This window comes from Protobothrops mucrosquamatus, unplaced genomic scaffold (genome assembly GCF_001527695.2).
Source record: "Protobothrops mucrosquamatus isolate PMUCROS unplaced genomic scaffold, P.Mucros_1.0 scaffold_154, whole genome shotgun sequence".
Lineage (NCBI taxonomy): Eukaryota > Metazoa > Chordata > Lepidosauria > Squamata > Viperidae > Protobothrops > Protobothrops mucrosquamatus.
The window spans coordinates 2,230,978-2,248,149 of NW_015386230.1; the positions used below are offsets into that span (position 1 = coordinate 2,230,978).

Genomic DNA, 17,172 nt, shown 5'->3' on the forward strand with positions numbered 1-17,172 from the left:
AGGGAAATCCAGGGCGCCCTTCGAGCCGGCGCGTTCCTCTCTCGTTTGTCGCCAAACTGGACCGAGTCGTTTCTATTTCTGACGCCAGCGAAAGGAGGGGGAGACCGAGCCTTATGGGGAAAAGGCAGCCTCCAATAGGAGGCCTCTTGCAAGACAACGCCCTTCCAGTTAAGCCCTCCGCTCCGACCGTTCATTGGGCGATGCGCTGGGCGGCATCTCGCCACTGGAAGGCAGCGTCTGCAAAAGACTCGCAGTGGTGGGGAAGGAGGGAGCGCCACCTACTAGACTCGGGCGAATACCAGCCTCTGCTGTTGTGGCAGTGCATCTGCGCAAGGCTGGGCAGCTGCTGCGGGTTTAAGGCCGCTTTAGGGGCGGCGCGCTCGCTCTTATTCAGTGGAAGATGCGGGGGGCAGTTACGCACCGAGGCCGCGTGGGCTCCTGCCCAGCGATTCATGTTCGGGGGGGGATGAGAAGATCGTTCGCCCTCGAGTTAATGCGGATTGCAAACTGAAAAACCGATCTGGGCAGCCTGAGGACGGAGGCAGGAAAAGTGGGATGAACTGGAAGGCCAAATCTGCCAGTCTGTGCTGGTTACCTCAAAGATAGCTTCAGTGTGGCTTGCTTTCGAGAGACATGCACAACGTTACATCATGAAGCGGGTCGGCGATTTTGGTTTTCAGAGACGAAGATGGCCCTGGGAATTCCCAAGGAGAATGTAATGGTTGTATTCGGGAGGCGTATTGAGCCACGATGTATTTTTAAAAGAAAAAGAAAAAAAAGAGGTTTAATTTATAATTCAGTGTCGTGGGAACCCAGGATTAATTAAATAGACAGTGATTGTTGACCATGGATATGTCTGTCATGCAGACGTTTGCCTACCAGTATTACTCAGTGCTTGTCGCCTATAAATATTTTGGGAGGGTTAGCTTTGTTAGTCTCACAATAACATCTGTTATTGTCTACTAGTATTACTCATTGCTCATCACCTGAGATGTATGCCGCCTGTTAATATTTTAGGAGGGAGGCCTTGTTAGTCTCAGAAAAACCCCTCAACAGGTAGTTTTTTAACCTTGACAACTTTAAGATGTGTGGTCTTCAACTCCCAGAATTCTCCATGCTAAGCGGAGAATTCTGGGCATTGAAGTCCACCCATCTTAAAATTGCCAAGGTTGAAAAACACTAGGTTAACTTAGAAGGCAACAATAACCTTTTATAGAACACAATTCCATGAAAGAAGAATTAGATATCATGCACAGTTACTAAGAAATGGGGGAGTAGCATAAGATAAGAACTAATGGTTGGGCAAACCGAAGATACCGTTTCAGAATCATACAAACTACACTTCAGAGTGAAATCCAAAGAGTGAAAATAGTGCGTTGGTATGACATGCTCAACTGTACAATCTGGCTCAGTCCCTGAGTAAGTGTATCCAGTGACCTGATGCCAAATGACCCAGCAAACAGGATAGTTTTGATTTGCTTGGAAGCAGCTGTCCTGGCTGGTAGCCCAGCTGCTTTTGCAATGGTTGGCAAGCTTTCCTTGCCTTTTTTTTTTTAAAGAAACCAATTGTAAAAACAACAAATGCCCCTCTGTGGGTAGCCTGGTGGGCATTAGGGTAATCAGCAATAGTGTATTACACAGCAGCTTCTCTGTCCATTTTTCATCCTTGCTCTGCCCCTAAGTGACTGCATGGAAAAAGCTGGAGAAGAAAGCAATCTTGTTTTATAGTTGCTCTAGTCTAGACTCATGAATCCAGCGGCCAGAACACTGTTGATTTTAAAGTAATTTTCCATTTATGAGGAAGTTGAAAGGAGTAGATCTATAAGATAGATTGCTAAAAACTGCAGTTTATGCCCTTTACATTAATCACACTTTGACCTGGCTTTCCACAGCATATTGCATCCAGAAATAATCTAACAGATAATTTATATATGACTATGCTATTGACTTCTGACAGTTGCTTCCAAATAAACTTGGTTAGTTATGTCATGTAAATCACAAGATGCCTTTTTTCTTTGACAAAGGAATATTTGTACTGATCTGTGAAATTTAAATGTAGTCCTTTATTTTATTCCAGAATTGCTCATGGTGGAGCTTTCTATATACGGTATATCTTTTCATACGATTTGTGCCTGTTTTGCTGCATGAAATGAAAATGAATACCCCCAAGTAGAACATCTCATGACATTCTTTTCAAAGGCACTGATCATTTCTGAAAGCAATGGGAGAGACCAGACAAAGCTCTGCTCTCCAGCAAGAAGTTAAATATTGCTTTTATCATTAGTATGTAAAATATCCATTAGGGGTTAATATTGAAATCCCTCTTAAAATATACATTCATCTCAATGTAGTATACATTTAATTATTCTGCTCTTAACATTTATTTCCTCTATGTGATCATGATAATCAACACAGTTTTATAATTTACGTAGGCTGGTAACCTGTGTAGGAACTTTAACATCTGTGTTATTATATACTGATGGCATAATAATTTTGACACCTTATTTTGTACCAGTCTCAGCTTCTGAATCATCTCCAAGGGTTGCTTGCATGGAACATGTTATGATAGTCTAATAGCTGTTGATTGGGGTATGAGTAATTGTTGTTATGGTATCCTGGTCAAGATAGGATCATGCACTCATGCACACCCCACCTCCTACCGGGACTTCTACCTGCGGTTCCTGGAATAGTCAAGGGTTAAGGAGGATTTTTAACATATATAAATGTTATTAAATGTTGTTTTAAATGTTAGGATAAAAACTAACAAAACCTAATACTGAATAAAGAACACAGAAAAAGAAACAAGACAAAGGTGAAAAAAAGAAAAGATAAAAAGAAATAGAAGCAGCTTCTGATTTTCTTTTCAGGAAATACAAATGTAATTGCAAAGTTATCTCTTACCCTATAGTTCCAGAAAAGTTCACTTTTTCTATGATCTATTTTTTTCCTAATTATTAAAACCACATGTCGCATATGCATTTTTTTCAGTTTCATGCAAAAAATCTGTAAGGTATTTCAAATCAAACATAAATGTAAATGTATTTTCTTTAATCAAGGAATTTAATTTAGTCATCTCTGCAAGTTCCATTATCTTCACCAACTATTTCTTTGTTGCAGATAACACTGAGCTTTTCCACTTTTGAGCATATAATAATTTTGCTGCAGTTGTCACATACAGTATAAAGACAAAGTCCAATGCCTTTTTCTAACCGTCTATCCAGACCCAAAAGAAATGCCTCTGGTCTCAATTGTATTCAGTTGTCTTTAAAATCTTCTGAATTAGTGTATGCATTTGTATTCACATTTTTTGTTTTTTTTTACACGTCCACCAGATACAATAAAATGTCCCTTCATATTGTTCACATTTCCAACATAAATTTAAAATACCATGACACATTCTAGACAATTTCTCTGGTGACAAATACCAACAGTGCTTCATTTTATAAAATTCTTTCAAAAATAATGTTCTTTCAAAAATAAATTTCATTCCTTTCAACTACATATTTTCCCATTGACCCATTTGTGTATTATAACCATAATTATTTTACCCCATTATATCATGCATTCTTTCACTTGTTCTTCTGATCAAGTTTCAGCAAAAGTTTATACATTGTAGCAATAATGCTCTTCAGTATATGTACATAATTCTATTACACTATCAAAACCACAAAATGTTTTATCCACTTTAAATTTAATAACTATATATAGGAATATGATTGGCAAGTATATTCTTCCATCATCAATTCTTCCCTTGAGTTTATTTTAGATTCCTCTTGAGAAAGGTTTAGAATATAACAAGTTAGCTGTTTATGTTTACTTACCATTTCTCATGTATAAAATGCTTCTTGTGCTGAAAGCTACCAGTGTTTTTAGGCACAGTCTAGATTTGCATTTCTTTAATTTCTCAAAATGGCACACCTGATGAGAAATTGCAAGTCATAAAGTAACTTTTTCTGATGTGACTTCATCAAGAATAATGACCAGAATATTGTTATTAGGCTTCTGAGATGTTCATTAACAAACAACTATTCCATCTTGGAAGAATTTAATCTGACTTTGTTTTGCCCCATTCAGATCTTTACCGCCTTCTGGCACCAATTCAAGATGATCATTTATAGCTCAGTATTTTCTATATGTTGATGAATATTCCTCCTAAACCAATGGATGACTTTTCTCAGAGGTTGCATATAAATATTGAATAACATAAAGGAAGTGATCATGCTAAGAAGAAGACTGCTTCAATCACTGCTCCTTCATGAACCCTAACTGGAACCATTCACTTAGATGGGAGTGAATGTACCAAAGAATGATGCCCCAGCTTTCCATTGTTGTGAAGGGTTCCAGAGTGCTCCTTGGTCAATGATACTGAACACCATCAAGAAGTCTAATAGGGTCAAGAGGGGCCACTTTTGCAATCTAAGCCCAAATATAAATCATCTATAGTGCAACCAGGCCTGAGTACTGACTAAAATGACCCAAATTATATGAGAAAAAACTGATGTCCTTTCTAATGAAGTGCTAATAACCTCCTACATCTATTTGTTAAACGCCGTCAAAGAGCCAGGAAAGGCATGGATCAAATCCATGAGTAATACCATTCTGATTACCAAGGACCTTATTCACTTTCTCAAGCCTGACAAAAGAATCCCAGATAACTCCACAAAGTATTTCTTCATTCATCACCAAAGACTGTCCAATTGGCATCCAAGCCAGAGCACATTTCAAAAACATGAGCTGCTGCAGATGAATGTAAAGAAAACCTGTGTTATGTATATTTTCTGAAATAGTCTAGTAATAAAAACAGGAAGCTGGATTAGATGAATGTTCTATCTGATTTGGTAAAGTTAATTCTTGCGTTATGCCTGGTGGCCATTCCTCATTTTTTTTGCCTCTGTCTGGTCAATGGAGCAATCACTTCTTAGTGAATCATTTACATCTCTTACAGCAGCTAAAAGCACTTATCTTGTGGATTTGAGCTGAAATTAGTTACAATTTTTTCTAATACAATACTTACAATTCTTTCTATGGGGTGGTGATGGGAAGACATGCACATGGTGTATTAACCCAGATTGCCAAGATATCAATGGACCATGGAGTTCAGACACAAACTTGACGCAGTAGGTCAGAGATGCTTGTAGGGGACATTGGACACAAGATCTCAAATGACTCTTAGGAGGAATCTTAGGAGGAACATATCATGATACACCTCTATTCATACTTGGCAGGAGGTACAGAATTATATGGGCCAAATGAGAAGTAACCTTGTTAATCACTCACTTAAAACGATTAAGTGTTAACTAGACAAAGCTATTGGTTAACTGCATTTTGATACTCTTCTTTCTCAGCTCACCTTCTGATTTGAGGCATGACTCCCAGGGCAATTGTCTTACACTGAATTGTCTACACATATTGGGCACCTACCAAGAGGCTAGGAAAATTTCTCACAACCAAATGTGAACTGCAACATCCATTTTTGCATGTGTGTAATTGGGAGGTCTAACAAAACTGGAGAGCATCAGATTGGAATAGACTGGCTTGAGGCAATTTGTCTTTTAAAGCAAAGTATCTGAATTAGTTGCCTATTTAGCAATCCACTGTGTGAATCAAGCCATTATGTTTTATAAATGCAGTTTATAATACAGCATATTGTGTGAATCCATCCAACTGTGCCTTAGACAATAAACCATAATTGCAAACAATGAGTTAATGCAGTAATCACCAAATCAAGTACAGTAATCTGTTCACTTAGTCTAATACTGGCTTGACTGATTGAGTATTTCTCAGAAAAAAAAGGCTTTCCAAGCCTTATTACTGAAATAACTGATGTAGCAATTTGGATCCCATGCACTCAGAGAACTCTAAACATGTGCCCAACAGAAGCTCCCCAACAGATTATATCTCTTCTCCCCCCCCCCCCAGGTGGATGAGAACTGTTTACTTAGGGCCATCTCATCTGAATACCAGACTGAATTGTATCTCTTCTCTGCTGAGGCAACAGATTCAAAAAGTCAAGAAGCAGGATTCACTTTTTAATTTAAAAGACTTAAAGACTAAAAGACTCTGGTCTGGTTCAGCTCAGAGTTAACACTTTGGGTTGCAGGGCAAAAGGCACGGGAAGAAAGGTCTCTGTCCTCTGCAACAATTGCAGCTGGCTGCTATGACGTTATGAATTGCCCATGTTCCAGGACAGTTTCCAAATTCTGGTGATATATCTCTTTCAATTCATCTTCACAGAGAAGTGCAGAAAGCTGGTGCTGCTGACTTCAGCACCTATTGCTCAAATTCGAACGTCCCTCCAGAGTTCTCGTTTGTGGAAAAACAGATTTTTCTTCAAACATTTTTTCCTGGATAAGCAAACACAGCTCACTTGGTGCAAATGGATTTCGTTGCTGGAGCTATTGGAGGTAATAAATAGTACGGTGGTATTTGATGAAGAGAGACCATTGTTATTTCTCTGATATCATGGGCATATCCCAGCACTAGAGTTAAAGAGTTTGGGGAATGAGAACTTAATCAGGCAAGTTAACTGAGGATAGTAGCAGATTTGGGGTCAGTGTCAATAGTCCTTCTACATTTGATTCTTTAATATGATCATGTATTTCCTTTCTATCCTTGTAGACCATCCTTGTTTCCAACACAATCATGCATTACTTCATACATTGCTCTTTGTTTTAGTTTTTCACCTTTCTTTTTGAGGATCTAATCTGCTCCATCTGATATTTATTTTGTTGGTTTACCCCCTTAGCCCAGTTACTCTTTTAAATGTATTTAATTCACAGTTCTATTCTTACTGAATTGGGCAAAATACTTCAACATATTTCTTTTGCAGTGATTGCTCACTTTTTATTTTGTCCACAATAATTTAAAACCCACTTCCCCTTCCCTCCCTATTAAACAATTTTTTTCTCACTGTGCTCCGTTTATTTTTGTTTCTTTTAATATACTCGCGTCTATTTCTATCTAATAAAGTAGGCCACAGCATGCACTTAAACATAGCTATTTTCACTTCTTTAGACAGATATCTATTCCTTTCAATAGGTCACATATTATCTACTATCTTTCTGATAATGTTTGCATATTTTAAAATTTCTTCAAATATTTTCCTATACTCATTAGCTTCAAAACAGTGGGTGCAACTAAATAATCTAAGCCCAACCCTTTTTATGTATGTGTAATGCATGCAAGGCACATTTAAAAAAGAGCAGGGCTTTGACAGCTGATTACACCTGCCATTTTAAAACCAGTGTTACTGGGGATGCCCTGTAAAAGTTTACTGTTCTATTTTTTTTTTTACTGTTTATGTATAACTTGCAATCATTCACTTCATTTCCCTGACAACCACAATTACCTTACTTTTCCATACAGTAACTTTTCAGATCAGTAGTTGTGAATCATACAATTTGTCTAACAAACATTGTAAACCATTTGGGTTCTCAACCACTATTTTCATGCATGTATATTCATGACCTGGAATATCATGCCCCTAATATTACCCCAGATAGTTCTGATACACATCTTCTTACAGTAACTACATTAACAAAGGGACATCACACTTCTTTGCCTCACTCCAAAGTCTGTGTTGTATCATTCACTAAGTATAAAATTTGTTTGTATGTATGGTTTACTATCGTTACGTACCACTTATGTCACATTCAGCAACCATTTTTCAACTCCATATTAATAGAAAGCATTCCACAATTCAACCTGATTCTGTTTATCATAAGCTTTTTTCTATACTAAAAAATGTACAATAAACCTTCTCACATTTCTGAATGACCTGCTAAAGACCACTTCCCTTGCTCAAAGAAAGCATAAACAGATTTTCCCACATTTTCCTGATTGTCTCCTCTCATAACCTTTTTGATCGAAATTCTGCCCAAAACCTCTTCACCCATACTTAGCAAACTCATACTTCTGCAGTTTTCCTATTGCATTCCTTCTTGTTACTTTTCCCTATATAGACTGGAATCATAATGGTATTCTTTCAATGGTCTAGGGCTAGGCACAATCATCACACACATTAAACAAATTGCTTAGCTATAAACAAATTGCATTACTATTTTAGTCTTCTTCCAATTATATCATCTGCATTTCTAGTTTTACTAGTTTTTACTTTTTTTATCATTTCCATTCCATCTCTTCCACAATTTCCTCACTTCAATTTCATTCCAAATAATTCCATCACATTTATTTTTAATTCTTCACTCTGTTGGATGCTTCTTTTCATCCAAAACATCGAACTGCATTTCAACTGATCATTGAAGTTAAAATGCATGTTTGTTGCCCTCACCATTGTTTATTGGAACAATGCATTCAATGTACATTGATGACATTTGTCCTGATTCGTCTTTGTGAAATCAGGCTATGCTATAAATCAGGCTGGACTTAATTACTTCTAATGTTTTACCACTATAAGTGTCAAGGAATTATTGGAAAAAATGCATTTGATGCTGTGATTTTGGACAGGGTGACATGTATATAAATGAGGAATTTTATCAATTCTGTAAAAGTAGAAATGTTATTGATCAATCTGTTCAATGTTCTGGCAGCTACTTTTCAGCCTTTGCTCCATTAGTTCTTTTGGCTATTCTTTGAGACATTACCAGTTTAGTACTGATTAATGCAGTCTAGAGAATGCCATAGTTCAGTGCTCCTGGGACTGCATGATTCAGCAGATAAGAGTCTATGTTTAAAAAATGTTCATGTGTGATTTTTAAAAAATGTCCCCCACACAGAACCTAACCAATTTAAAGAGTGGAAACTTTATGAGTTTTTCTTTTTTTATTCTCCCTGCTGACAACTCTTAATACAAAACTAGGCCAAGCAAAATCCACGGTTAAACTTTATAATAATAATAATAAAGTTGGAAGGGACCTTGGAGGTCATCAAGTCCAACCCCTTCTTATTTATGCTCAGTTAGGCTAAGTCAAAGTGAAATTTTAAATATTTGCTGTATTTTAGAAAGAAAATTTTATTGCAAAGCTAACTATATGGATTATGACTTACAGTTAGGATGGACCAAGGTTAAATCATATTGAATTCAAAAACTGTTGCCAATATATGCAAACTTCTATGCCATCCCAAGGGATGTTAGATATCAAAGACTTATTTAGATTATTCTAGGACAGATAACAAATGTCTCCTTTTCTATTTTTACTTTATTTGTGAGTGAAATGGTTGAAGTGATATTGACCCAAGAAATAAAGAGGGAATATTTGATATATAGGGCATGCCATTTTGGTCTAGTGGTTAAGACATCCGGCTAGAAAATGGGAGACTGTGAGTTCTAGGTCCACCTTATGCATGAGAGCCGGCTGGGTGACTTTGAGCCAATTATTCTCACTCAGGCCAACCTATCTCATTGGGAGTATGTTTGCTGCCATGAGTTATTTATAAAAACTAACTAACTAACTAACTAACTAACTAACTAACTAACTAACTAACTAACTAACTACATACATACATACATACATACATACATACATACATACATAAAATGCAAATCATTTTTCCTATAAAATGTTTTACAAAATCACATAGGAAAACCAACTCTAGATACATATCAGAAGACAAAAGTCTGTTTGTCAGTTTGAAACAATTTAAACCCAGCATAATGTTTACCTAAAAGAGAAAAGTCCCTTATCTTTCCCAGTTCAGAAGTTCTCTCACTTTCCCTTTTGGCTAAATATGGCATTTATATATTATATTTTCATCCCACCTTTATTTACAATAACATTCTAAACCACATTGTATTGTCTACTCTACCTTATTTGCAACTTACCTATAGACTGTAGGTTCCTTTTTAATGTACTGAAATATACTAGTCTAAATATGCAGAAACCATGCTAGGCAGGATTCATGAACTTCAGGCTTAGCCTTTTCAGTCACAGATATTCATAAAATTTTTCCTTCATCTTGTAGAGCAGGGGTGTCAAACTGGCCCTGCGTCATGCCAAACTGGGCCCACCCCATTTCCCGGCAGTGGAAAAAAAGTCGCGACACGTCACAACATGTCACGTGACGTTGCGAGTTTGACACCCCTGGTGTAGAGTGACAGAAGACCTATATATTGAAGCTAAGTATGCCTTTGATTAGAATATTTGCATTGGCAATATTCCATTGCCTTTAGGACTTCCCTGGCGAATTAAATTAATTACAGAATGTGGAGAGATATTTGTAATGCAAATGAATGTGGAAAGTTGTTTGTAATACAAATAATCAGACTGGCTTTTATATAACATTTTGCAAAGCAGTTGAAGCAAGATCAGTTTTAAACCTCAGATACTAGAATAACCTTACCCACTCTCAGTACAGAGTTTAAGTCTGATTTAGAGCAGCTTACATTTACTATACACTGTTTGCAAAAGTAGCATAGTTGGTGCTGCTGATTCTCTCATTGGATGCACACAAGAAGACAAAGCTCTATTTTCTATTTGAAACAATTTAATTCAATTATACCCTGAACAGATGCGATAATGGAAAAGAAAATTTTATGTGCTCCCAACAACATGGCCTCATTGTCGCAGAAGAGAATGAATATATTTACTCCAGATCTTTACTTAAGTACTCAGCTTTACTATGGGATATTTTGCCAACTGGAGAAATTGTAGCCACCTCATATGTGTGTTGCTACATGTGCAGAATTACATTAGGAATGGTCTTTATTAACTGGCCTCTTCTTCCACACTAAGTTACCACTAACACACAACACCAGTGCTTCTTTTTAAAGCAATTGTGCAAGCTGTTTAGAGTCAAAGTGAATGAAAAAGTACTCATAGAAGTTCTCATAATAAAACAAATATGATTTCTTAAAATGTCTGTATTCAGGCTACCACTAAGAAAAATAAGGGCAGAACAAGCATGCATAAATTCCCCCTATGATGCATGAGCTCCTCCTTGCAGGTGTTGGAGCAGCAGGGCAAAACAAAACAAAATCAGATTCAAAGAAACCAAGTTTATGAATGCTTGTGCAATATGTACTCCTGAGCAATTTAGCCATAGCCCAGCATGGGTGTGGTCTGGTGGGAAGAGGAAGAAAGGTTTCCACATCTGTTCCATTCACATGGCCGCTGCATGACTGTATCCTTTGACTTCTCAGATACCTTTGTATTTACCTTTATATTTATTAGAACATAGAATAATACAATTGGAAGGGAACTTGGAGGTCTTCCTAGTCCTCTTAGTTCTTGTCCTGCCCTCAGGTGCTTTGGAGAATAAATTGATTCTCTCTTTGTGTCAGCCCCTCAAGTACTGGAAGACTACTATCATATCACTGCTAGTCCTTCTCTTCATTAAACTAGACATATGTAGTTCCCTCAAACATTCATCATATGGTTTAACCTCCAGTCTCCTAATCATCTTTATTGCTCTTTTCTGCACTGTTTCTAGATCTCAACATCTTTTTGTATTGTGGTGAGAACTGGCAACAAAGATAATCTTTCAAAAATCCAAATCCACTGCGGTTCAAGACTTTCAATACTTGAATATATTCAGGATGTTATTTTCTCTAGAGAAAATATTATCTTGAAACATAGCAAGAAAGTATCAATGTGGTGCATACTGAGAAAATATCATGGATGTCTCTGTCCTTTGTACTCCAAATAAAAATTGTAATACTGTGGTGGGAAGTGGGGAAGGAAGAGGAGAATGCTTCATTCCAATTGGGCATCAAAAATTAAAAGGGTGCCCACTGGGAAACACTGTAAGGGTTGTATGGACCATAAGTTTCTGGGATTGAAGAAAGTTCATTGACTTAACAGACCACTGCAGGATCAAGATTATTTAAAAATCCCAGGAATGCAACAGCCTGGTAGCTCTGAGCTAAAGGGCTGCTCTGGGCAATTACCAGATGCTGGAAGAGAATGGACATGCCAAGCCATGCAGCCAATCAAAACTGGGGCTGCTCCTAGAATGGAACATCTGCTCTGAAAGGCTTAGTTTTGAACTGAAGCTGGAAAACACAGGCATGGGATACATTTGTAAAGTGCTGGGAGTAAGAAGAAGATAATAGCATTCGTTTTTACAGCCAAGAAGTGATGGGCCTGTACTAGGGATGGGCCAGACAGAAAGCAGCCTAAACTGATGCCCTCTAGTTACTATTTATAACAAGTCCACTACTTTAGCTATTGGTTTTGTTGTCTAAGGATGGTGGTAAGTTAGCCCAACATCTAGAGGGAACCAGTTCAAGAAAGCTGCTTGTAGTCAGGTGTCAGGCTAGAAGCTCTGATATTCAGAAATGGAAGTATTACCATTTCCAGTCCTTGCTATATAACAAGTGACACTGTTAATGGAGATTGCACTAAATAAATATCTCTATTGCATATTTGTTACACATATAACAGAATAACAGAGTTGAAAGGAGCCTTGGATGTCTTCTAGTCCAACCCCTTGCTCAAGCAGGAAATTCTATACTGTTTAGATAATAAGAAGGTATTCTTCTTGAATTTGACAAATTCTGGTCCTTGATCATGCAATGAGCTTTTGTATAGTACAAACAGTTCTCTCTAAGATACTGAGAAAATAAAAGGAGGAAGAAGGTCATAGCAGTGAGGAAGCTAAACTTACTGAAATCAAACTGAAAGTAATAGTGATTTGTTATCCAGTTTTAGGGAGGTAATCAATATCAAATAGTATAGATTTCTTAATCTGGAACTCAGCACAGAGTATTTACAGACTCCATTCATAATATATTTGATAACATACAGTGAGTCCTCATTTAGCAACTGTCTTGCACAGTGATCATTTGTAGTTATGACAGTGATGAAAAAGTAATTTTGCGACCAACCATAGCATTTATGACCTTTGAAGGTGTGTAAAACAAAGAAAAAACTGAAGTAAGTTCATAAGCACAGTCATGGTTTCACTTAGCAATTGCTTCCCTTAGTGCCCAAATAGCTGATCCCAATTGTGATTGCTAAATGAGGACTACTTGTATTAAGCAGCTGTTGTCCGAAATTGGTCAAGAATTAAAAAGCACACTTAAGGGAGGTCAAGAGGAATATGTTCCTGGTAAAAAACACCTTGGGTTCTTGGAAGTAGAAAACCAGTCAGAATAATTATGATGATCTTATTCAGGAATACATTTTTCCTATTGAGAAATTATACAATTAGGGAAATGAGAGAATTTGCAAGAATTTATTCTATGCAGCTTGATTTGTGTAATTATTAATTCAGGTTAGAGTTCCTTCAAAATACTGTGAAATATCTTTTTGATATTTTAGACCGTTCTATTCCTTCAGGTTATGTGATTGAGGGACAGTTATTTTGATCCTTAAATAACTGGTTTATATGGTCCACTAAATGTCACATTTTGATTATTTGACATTAGGAATTCCCTCTAAGTGTGAACAGGCTAGAATTAAATATGTATTGCTTGTGTAATAAATTTCCTCAGCTGTTGTACTTCCCCACAATCTCCTAAATTTTTGAACAAAAGTTGCACCTGCAAATTGTAAGACTAACTCTCCACCCCCATCTGTTTTAACAGACTGATATCTGTTCAGATTTCAGTTTATGATCTTATATTGTACGGGTGTCAAACTCACGACGTCACGTGACATGTCATGATATATTGTGACTCTTTTCCCATTGCCGGCAATGGGATGGGCGTGGTTTTGGCGTGATGCATCCAGCCCGTGGGCTGGCAGTTTGACACCCCTGCTATATTGCAAGCATCATTATCAAAGCTTTACAGGAAAGAGGAACCCAATCTCTTCCACTTTTTCTTTCACAGTCTATTCACCCAATTTCTGTGAAACCCTTAATCAGGTATACTTCCAAAATAACGGCCAGCTGGGAGATGCAAGTATCAAGTCACCCATTTTCAGTTGGTCAAGGAAAGTGCTAGTAAACATATACTCTGGGAACAGCTGAGGATTTGAGCTATTTCCATGAATGCATTTTGCTTGACAGATAGAAACAAGAAGATGAAAGTAGGTTATCACTGTGGAGAAACTCAAAGAGGAAGGCCTAGCAAAAAATATAACCACTAGAAGCATCACTGAAGTATTTATTCCCAATAAAGAAGGAATATTATGGAAATCCCACGTTTTGGCAGAGTGAAAATAAAGTTGTGGGTTTGTTTCTTTCTAAAATTACATTTGGTAGGACATTTTAAAAAAAGAACAGGGACAGTAATGTCTATAGCAAACCACAGTATTGCAAAAATGAAGACATATGCACATCATCACACAAATGCTTCCTTTATGTACTTGCATTCCAATGTCTGATGCAAGTATGTAGGTGACAGCATTTGCACAATTACATAGTCATATTTACCATTTGGCCCTCTTCCCCCCTCTGTTCCCACATACTCATGAACAAGGAATTTTAAGGCGTATGTTGACAGATTGATAGTATGGTTAGTGCTAATGATACCAAACCTCATAGGTAGTTCATAGACATGTGGAAAGTAGTACTATATCTTAACTAGAAATATATTAAATAACTTGCCTATGGAGATTCTCAGTCATCCAGGTCATAGTTATTTCCCAAAGGTGATTTTTCACAAGGCAACTGGACTTTCTTATTTTTCTTTGAAGACGTTTCGCTTCTCATCCAGTCAGTCAGAGCTGAAGAAACTTCTTGGATGAGAAGCAAAACGTCTTCAAAGAAAAACAAGAAAGTCCAGTTGCCTTGTGAAAAATCGCCTTTGGGATACTAAATAACTTGTAAACTTTTGTGCTCAATCTACTATGCACTTGCTAAATTTTGATGGACAATTCATGCTTGTTGTTCTAATGATTCTTTATGTCAGACATGGACTGGGCAATTCTTCAAGCAGAGATCATCAAACAGATGACTATAAAAATGACTACAGTATAAGGAATACTCACCTGGTATTGAATGATATCCCTCTCCTGAATTAGAACTATATATATATATAAAAGACAATTGAAAACATTAGATTCATGATTTCTTTTTTCCCCTCTATTGGTTTCTTGTTGCATGTATCTAGGATATTATAATATGTTATGATAAGAAAGCATCTGTCCTAAAGCCACACTTTATTTATATCTCATTTTTTATCATAAGAATGTACATGAGAGATCTTCTCTAATTCTATCCCCACCATAGGCTGATAAGGCAGGCTGGGTGAAAAACAATGACAAGTTATCCAGTGAGCCTCAGTTGTGAAGGATGTAGAAATAATCCTGTGTACAGGGACAGAATGAATGAGACAATAAGGGACGAACTGCAGGAACGGTTAGAGTCCCGAGAAAGAGGAAAATGTGAAAAAGAAACTCAAAATAACTCTGCTTTCATTTTGTTTCATATAAGGGCATAGAAAAAGTTGAATAGGCCTTCAAGATTTTGATATGCTACCTTATGTCATTAAGGCACCTCCCTTCCCTACTGCTTTCTTGACTAACCTTCTTCAGTGTGCTCACAGTAGTTGAATGGAAACAAAGTCTACTAAGTCTTCCTAGTCCATATCCAGCACTTCAACCCCTACAATAAGTTATTTTAGAGGAAGTTTCATAATATATACCTAAACTGTTAATGGAAATAGAAAATTCACTCATGGATTGTATGACTTGTTTGTTTTTCTTCTCCAGCTGCATCAGCAGCTCAAATTTTTCAGACCCAGACACTATTTTGGGCCATAGAAGTGTCTGATGGTGGCTATATTTGGAGTGTGGAAATCCCTTAAGACTGTTTAAAAGCTATATAATTACTGTCATTCAGGGCATACCAGAAAAGGTCAATTGATATCTAGAACAATATTATCAAGACCAACATGGGGCATATTTTTTTCATTTTCTGCCTTCTTTCATTTATACTTTATGCTTGGGTTGTCTTCTATCACTATTTCTATTAGCAAACTTGGTACTCCTCAGGGAGAACACAGAATGTAGCAAGGGAAAAAATATTCCCATGATTCATCAAATTCCTAGGCATGTCAAAGTAGTACATCAACCACAGACCATAAACACCCACACCCCCAGAATAAGCCAATAGGAATAGAGTAGGCTCAATACCATAACTGCTAGAAGCCATAGTATCAACTGAGAAAAATGGAAATGTAGGAGAAATGAAAAAAAGGAAAAAAAACCCTGCTAAATAAAAGCAAGGGAATAGCAGCTAAACAGGAAACAGCTTTACAAAATCCAGACAAGAGGAATGCTGGAGTAATGCAGAGTTGTAGCAATAATATACCATTGCATCATACTAACTAGCATTGCTGTCCAATGGATATTTTGCAAATAAGAAATAGGCACAACTAAATAGCCTTCATCATTAAACAGATACAAATAAGGCAAGGTGTCTCTTAACAAGATGGCTGTTAAAAATGAGAAATATTGTGTAGAATTTTGCTATAAATCTCAGTAATGTCTAGTAATTTATTTTTACAAATGGAATAGGAACATTGTGAGATCTTTGAATTTTTTTTAATATTTGAATTTGCTGAATCAACTACCACAAGATGTCTGCCTTCCCACCATTTTTTCATATTTGTTAAGCACTGATATTTATCTCTAGTAAAATGTATAGAATTTTCTGGTTTCTTTATTAAGATTTCCCTTTCCTCCAGGAATTCAAGGTGGTGTGCATATTGCTTCTCCAATCTGAGGACATTAACTCTTCCCATCCACACTGTATATTTTATTTCTCCTTTCCCAAGTTGGTTTCAGAGTTATGAATATAAGCTTAATGCATGATAAATTAAAGACAAAGATAATCTTCACAATCTGGCTGCACTAGTTTTTGTATGAGTATTCAACCCCAGGCACATTCTGCAGTGCATTTTGGGGATGCTCACATCTAATTGTATTTTGTTGTACAAACTGCATGGTTGGTTAAGATGGGAGAAAGTCTTAACTGTCATAGCCCATCAACAAAGTATATAGAAACAATAATTTCAAGGCAAGAGGGAGAAGTTTGGTACATAAATGTGGAACATGCATGGGATGGCTTGGGAAGCTTTAATGTGGTAGCTTGAAGAATGTGATTTCTCCTCCGTGGGCTTGAACATATTTAATTATAATACTTCCCAAACAAATTCACATACAATTATCTGTTTCAGGTGGTGTTAGTGCTGCAGTAGGTTATCCATTGGATACAGTAAAGGTATGTCAGCCAGTCTCTTAAAAGTACTATTTTGTGTATAATCCCTACCACATGGCAAACTGTATAGGTCTCTTCTTTGTGACCGAGTTAACACTTTGTTTA

General features: G+C 36.9%; 1 protein-coding gene across 1 annotated transcript in view; it reads left to right on the forward strand.

Annotated features, from left to right (window-relative positions):
* Positions 1-17,013: 17,013 nt before the first annotated feature.
* Positions 17,014-17,172, forward strand: part of SLC25A47 (solute carrier family 25 member 47) — a gene marked incomplete at its 5' end in the record, with an annotated part of 7,609 nt that continues 7,450 nt past the window's right edge. The window contains one exon of the mRNA XM_015820280.1: positions 17,014-17,070. Coding sequence (XP_015675766.1) covers positions 17,014-17,070 — 57 coding nt within the window. The remainder of the gene's footprint in view (positions 17,071-17,172) is intronic.